The sequence below is a fragment of the Microtus ochrogaster genome, unplaced genomic scaffold, assembly GCF_000317375.1.
Source record: "Microtus ochrogaster isolate Prairie Vole_2 unplaced genomic scaffold, MicOch1.0 UNK8, whole genome shotgun sequence".
NCBI lineage: Eukaryota > Metazoa > Chordata > Mammalia > Rodentia > Cricetidae > Microtus > Microtus ochrogaster.
Genome location: NW_004949106.1, coordinates 4111179 through 4117894, shown reverse-complemented (window position 1 = coordinate 4117894; position 6716 = coordinate 4111179). Strand labels below are relative to the sequence as shown.

General features: G+C 48.7%; 1 protein-coding gene across 6 annotated transcripts in view; it reads right to left on the bottom strand.

Moving 5' to 3' along the window:
* Window positions 1-6716, bottom strand: part of Ankrd44 (ankyrin repeat domain 44) — a 217620-nt gene that overhangs the window by 17650 nt on the left and 193254 nt on the right. For all 6 annotated transcript variants that reach the window (XM_026788853.1, XM_026788850.1, XM_026788851.1 and 3 more), the window contains exons 18-20: window positions 5418-5619; window positions 1584-1671; window positions 558-675 (exon numbers count right to left, since the gene is read on the bottom strand). In XM_026788853.1, coding sequence (XP_026644654.1) covers window positions 558-675; window positions 1584-1671; window positions 5418-5619 — 408 coding nt within the window. The remainder of the gene's footprint in view (window positions 1-557; window positions 676-1583; window positions 1672-5417; window positions 5620-6716) is intronic.

The window sequence follows — 6716 nt, the reverse complement described above, 5'->3', positions numbered from 1 at the left end:
GTGCGTGTGTATAATTATGTGTATGTGTAAATGAGTCTATGTATGTATGTATGTGTATATGAGTGCATGTGTGTATTTGTGTGTACGTATGTGTATATGTGCATGCATGTGTATATATGTATTGTGTGTGTGCATTATGTGTGTGTATATATGTATATGCATGTATATATATGTGTGTGTGTGTGTGTGTGCAAGTATATATGTGTGTGTGTATATGGATCAAATGTTACTACGGGAGATAGGATTACTGGTGATTGTGTTTTTCTTTTTCTGCACTTAAAAAATGTTTTGTAATTTTCTGTGATACGCATTTTGCAGTCAGAAAGGCGAGCTGATCCCTCCAATGGTAGGTGTTCCCGTGTCTAGTATCCCAGTCAAACAAAGTCTTAACGCAGGACCTGACCGTGGTTTTCATTATCCTACAACTGTATAAAATCCTGCAATTTCATTTTGACTGCAGAGCTAATTGATTGTTTTATGAAACAAAATCTTTCCCCTAAAATCTCACGCTGGATAAAACCAAGCCAGTTCCCTAAAGCTGAGAGAGAAGCACGTACCCCTCTGTGCAGAGCTGTGCACCCCACTATATCCACAGCGTTGACGTTTGCTTCCTTCTCCAGCAGCAAGGAGACAGCATCGATGTGTCCGTATGCTACTGCGAGCATCAGGGGCGTTCTGTGGAGAGAGGAAGGAGATTAAAACCACTTCCAGTGAAAGACGGGTTTTCTCTCTGTTCTTACTAATGGCCCAGTATTTCCTGTGTTATCTAATTTGCTGTTCTATGCCGTGTAGAACAAGAGATCGATTTCTGAGTTCCAAGGGACTCGTGAAATGGTGGCATAACGCAGAGGCCCAGGGCAAGGCAGGGGACGGTCTCATCTCAAGTCATTGCATTAATTCAACCATTTTCCAAACTGTGTGGCAATCCCTAGGTGCCAGCTGGCTGGGGCATGTGTGCAGGCAGAAGAGCCCCTGATCCTATCCCAGCAACCCTGCCTTCACAGCAACCCATGCTGACCTCTGTCTGCTCCGGGTTTACCTCCACCGACAGAGCTTCCTGGCTTTGAAAATAAGTCCGGCTCGTGTAGAAGAAAGACGGGGCCCTGCTCTGACCGTCACTCAAACTCATTCACCTGGGGGTAGCAACTCGAGTCTTTCTGTCTGCCCTTCTTTATCGTAAGGAGAGCCTGGGTGAGGAACAGGCCAAGCAGGCAAGGATACAAGCCGAGGGATTTTGTTTTTCACAGCAGAAACAACCCCTCGAGGTCTGTCTTTTTGCCATTATTAATTAAAAAATGTATAAGTCAAAGGTGGAAAAGCTAGAAAGTATTAAAAGCCAGGCAACAGATACAGCTGGGATAAAGAGGTGTCTGCTGTCGTTAAGATATGCCCACACCGGGTGCTCACTTAAACGCTTGCTCTGGTTTAAGCAGTGGCCACGCCTCGCTGTTCCAGACTCCTTACCTAGGAGCTTCACAGAGCTGTACTCCTATCCTAACTCAGCCTTCTTTGCTGCTCAACCAACCAACCAATCGGCCGTAGGGACTGACACAGCAGCAGAAGGCCAACACGGAAGCACTTACTGTCCCTTGCCGTCTCTCACATCAACCGCTTCGGGGTTGTCTGCTATTTCCAGCAGTAGTCTCAAGCACAGCGTGTGCCCATTAACAACTGGAAGAGAAAAATGACGGACATTCTTTTAACGAACCAACGCTGTAGCTCTTTCTCCAAAGAGAAGCTGACATGGACGTCCAATCAATGACTTCCCCTCTGCTCTGAGCAGGCAGCCCTGGTTTCCAGTTCAAGACGGCCCAGGGGGCCTGGCTCAGGGTCGGCCCTTTCTTCCTGCCTGCAAACTCTGATCTGTACCTTCCCTTTCTGTTTCCAGAGTTAAGGGAAGTTCCTTAAATTTGCTGTCCTTTCGTATCTCCTTGTATGGGCCTGATAAGTCTCCTCCCGACCCCCCGACACCAGTCCAGCTGAGAATCTCTCCACGTTCATACACCAACAGAGAAGAGAGAAAAAGAGGGCAAGGGATGGAGAACAGAATGGTCCCCGCTCTTCCGGATCAGTAAATTCTAAATTCCATATCGGAGCAATAGTTCCCATTGATTTGATTAGCGGGGGCTGACGCTGAAACTCCAAGGCAGGATATAGTAAGCACAGCCCACGCGTTCCCTCCTCGCTGATGCTGATGTCTTAGCCATGGTATAGCGGGTGACAGCAGCTACTGCCTGCCTTCCTCTTCCCTCCTCTCCCTACTGATGCTGAGGGAGGACTCAGAGGCCCCTAGTTAAGGCTGCTGGCCCTTACCCGCCCCAGCAACCCAGGAGTGCGCAGGAGATGGGGTGCAACCCCAGCGCCATGCTCACCTCATAGCTGGGGAAAGGGCAACAGGAAGCGCCCATGTGCATAACTAAAGACGCCCCTTTAGAAGAAGGTGGTCCCTAAGTGAGTGTGTGGGATGCTGGGAAGCAAATCTCGCGGGACAACAAACCCTAGAATTCAGTGTGTTCTCAGTGTCCGTCCGTGGTGTGTGTGTGTGTGAGTGTGTGTAGGAAATATTACAAGTTAGAATTCCAGGCAACATTTTATGGCTGCTGCTGCTACTGTTCTTAAAATGATACAAAGGCCTGTTACCTTGTTGAAATCTGCACGGAGCCTAATGCCAGTGCCTTAAAAGGAAAAGATTGGCGTCAGCCGGGACAGCTAAATCCCCTTGGCAACAGGCTCAGAGGTGGGAACTCCAGACCTTGGCTTTTCTTTCTGTATCCATTTGGTAGTCTTTAATGCTCAGAATCACTCCAAGGATATTTTGGTTTTGAGCAGACATAAGAGAAGACTATCTCGGCTCCCATTGCTCACCTGCTGCGTCAGGTGACATGATCATTTCCAGTGGGGTTTCTGCTTCTCCACCACAGTTGCCTGTCCTTACCTCACAGCCCCCAGGAAAATCCAGTCCCCCTTAGGGTGACAAACCTGTTCTCCTTGGGTTCCCACGCACCACAGTCTCTCCAAGTTGTCTTCTAGCAAAAGGACATTAGTGTCTTTAGCTGTGCCCTGCCATCTCCATCCCTCTGCCAGACTGGTCCAGCCTCTCCCAGATGTGAATGACAGCCACAACTGCCTGTTTATCTGTACCAACCCCTCATTCTGGCTGCCCCTCCTCACAGGCTCCGAGGGTCTGAGACAAAGGAACTGGCCTCTCACGTGAACTGGAAAACAATTCTGGCTAAGTGACTTCTCAAATCTCAGCAGACATTTTGTGGAAGATGGTCATATGACAGCCTGTCTTTTTAATGAATGGCATCAAGGGGAAGCCAGCGTGGGTCTTCCTGACCACTAGGGGGCACCCTTGGACCACACCTCCATCACGCTGTCAAACGGGTCAGGCTGGTCCTTCATCATTTACCTGTTTTATGGGGCCCCGTCTTCCACAACCAAACCAGCCACAGGCAATTGTTAGGAATTACCCGGTAACAAGGCGGAAGCTTGGCTATGCTAAGCAACAAATCTTTAAAAAGAGCAAACTAAGGAAGCCCAAGAAGCAAAAATAGTGGCGACAAACAAAAATTTATAATTGGCTATACCAGCCATCACTGACATTTTCCCGGAGATAACTGTTTCCAGATAATCAGGCCACAGGTAGGCCTTTTCTGTCTCAGTATTGTATCTGTTCAGTGGCTTGGGTGTTAAGGCATAGCAGGAGACTTACGTCTGTATTTATTTTGATGTGGTTTGTCAAGGTGTGCATGCAGAGAATCAAGGATAACTTGTAGGAGTTGGTCCTCTCTTCTGGGCCCCAGTGACCAAATTCAGGCCATCAGGTTGGTGGTAAGAACCTTTGCCCCCTGAGCTCTCTCGCCGGCTCTGACAAAAATATACTGGCCTGTCTAGCGTTCCTAGAAGACTTTCAAGTAATGAGAACCGTCCACATCTTTTAAACACATGTCCTAACTCCTTTACTTCCCCACCAAGACCATTTCATCTTCTGGGCTCTTCCGAGTCAGACAAAGAACAGTGAATACAAGCTTGCTGTTCTGAGCATTTGCTAGGGACTGGTCCCAGTCTATAGTCTGCTTCAAAATAGTAACGCCTTCCCATTTTAATAATGCATAGTGACGCCCAGCAGTGCAGGCTGGTATACGATACAACCCCGGTTTGTCATCTAACTCGTGAACATTAGCTCTCAGTTCTCAGGTAAATACACTAGGCTAGCTCAGCAACACATGAAGAGGAATTTTTCTGATGAGCCCTACAACACCAGGGCATCCCTGTTCTCTCTGGAATTATTAAGTCTCTTCCTTCTTAGAAAGACAGATTCATTGAATATCTTTTAAAGTTATTTTGAAACTACCCCAACAGGGTCAGGGCTTGACTATATGGGGCAATTTTTCCTGGAAGTAAATAAAAATACATCCTTTTTCATTTGTATTGAAAAGAAAAAAAAAAAAAGATGCCGACCACTGCCCTTCAAAGGCTAACACCACGGCATTGTCTGAGCCAAGAGGTGCTCTTGCGCTAGCTGGGCCAGAGATTCTAACAGACGGCTTTCACATCTGTGCACATCTGTGCACGTCTGGAAGTGTCCCTTCTTGTGGACGGCAGAAACATCCCGGGAAAGTCACGTCTCTTGCTGACCGACGCGCACAGGTGCGTGTTTCTGTTTTGCTCTTGGGTACATCAAAAGCGAACGGGGGAAAGAACACCGCGTGGGTGGATAGATAGAACGGTGTGCTAATTAATTAGCTCGCTGTCTGTGATTCCCCTGGCACAGCAGTCCTGGGTGTCGTTAAAGCCTCGCTTCTAACTGCTTTATGATTCTGATGTGGCTTGCTCGGTCTAACTGACTCTAGAGATCACAGGGTAACTCGCCATCCCCCCCACTTCCCCCTCCCCACCCCCGTTCACAAGTCTAAGGCTCTGAGGCTCTTTCTCTGGGGAGGCCAGAAAGCACCCATCACGTCCAAGGAGAAAACAGATCAAAAGCATTTTGGAAGCATTCGGGTATGCACGGCATAGAAATAAAACTTTTGAGATGTTAAAAGTTAGGATGGAAGAAGGTGTTGCTGACCTTTGCGGAGGTTGGGGGGGTGAGGGTGGGGGAGGAACCTAGGGCCTAGGCACACGTCTGGTGAGCCTAGGGCCTGGTACATGCTAGACAGCTGGTTTCCCTCTGTACTATAGCCGCAGCCACAATCCTTTTAAAATCTTTTTAAAAAAAAATATTAATTTATTTATTGGGGTGGCGTGTGCTCTATGCATTTGGATGACAGGAACCTGTAGGAACTCAGGTCACACAGCCTGGTAGCAAGCACCTTTATCTGCTGACTCACCTCAGCTGCTTGGCCCTTTGATTTATACCTACACACGAATTACAAAACTCGGGAGTAACCTGGACCTTCGCGGGGACCTACCTGAGGCGTGAAGCGGAGTTCTTTGGGCGACATTGTCTTTCACAAAGATGGACGCGCCCTGGTTAACGAGCGCTTCCACGCATTCCGTGTGGCCCTTGAAAGCAGCTAGGTACAAAGCCGTCCGGCCTTTCTCGTCCCTGATGTCCAGGTCCACTAGCGACTGGAGAAGGACCTCCAAGGCTTGGTGGTGCCCATTGTAGGCCTGCAGAGAAGAAAGGCACACATAGCAATCCTCATAGCTGCAAATCCCCTGGCATCCACCTTCGCGGCTGAGCTTCCGGAGCCGCCGACTCCTGGGTCGGGTGCCTAGTCCTGCTGCAACTTGAGATGCCATGTTTGGTTGAGGCCTGCCCTTTTCTGAAAGGAAGTGGGTGAGGGGAGGGGATCTGGGGCAGAGCGGAGGTGGGGGACACTGGGAGGAGAGGAGGGAGGGGGATGCAGTCAGGATATAATATGTGAGAGAAGAAAGAGAGAGAGGGAGAGGGAAGGAGGGAGGCAGGGAGGGAAGAAGGGAGGGAAAGAAGGAGGGAGGGGAGGAGGGAGGGAGGGAGGCAGGGAGGGAGGGAGTATCGGAACAGTACTTGGGATGAATCTGCAGCCAGCAAACTGAAGTTAGACCGAAACACTAATTCACAAGCCTCTGGTTGCCTATAAATACTTTTTTTTCCTCCTTTGCCAGTTAATTTGCTCAAAGACACCACATCCATCGCTGCGTGCTTATTAGACCTACCTTTACAGTGATCTAATGATGAAAAATGGTTGCACAACTTGGACGGTCCTCTACCAGAAGAACCCTACACAGAGCGATGGACAATGAGACTGTTTTCAGGATCTTCTCTGTTAATAACACTAGTGGGGAAATTACTGGAAACCTTAAGGGCTCTGTGACTCGCTCCAGGCAGGCAAACCTTCCCTCACCACCTACCACGTGACCAGCTACTAACCACGAGAGTGTAGGTGCAGTTCCTTAATTGTGCTTAGAGCTTTGTTTCCGAATCTATAAACTGAGAGCAATAAAAGCTGCCTCCTGGAACTGCCGGAAAGATGAGAGAGAGAGAGAGAGAGAGAGAGAGAGAGAGAGAGAGAGAGAGAGAGAGAGAGACTGCGCCAGTTCTGCACAGATCTGAGACGCAGGGAAAGCCTTCCTGCCTCTTTATTTCTTCCGTTGGTCATAATGAAGCCACAGAGACAATCAGGGGAATATAGGGCATGGGTCGGGGCCAAGTTCAGACCCATTATGAGGTCCTCGACTGCATACTATTCAAAACAAGAGAGTAAGCCTGAGACTCTTAATTTAGT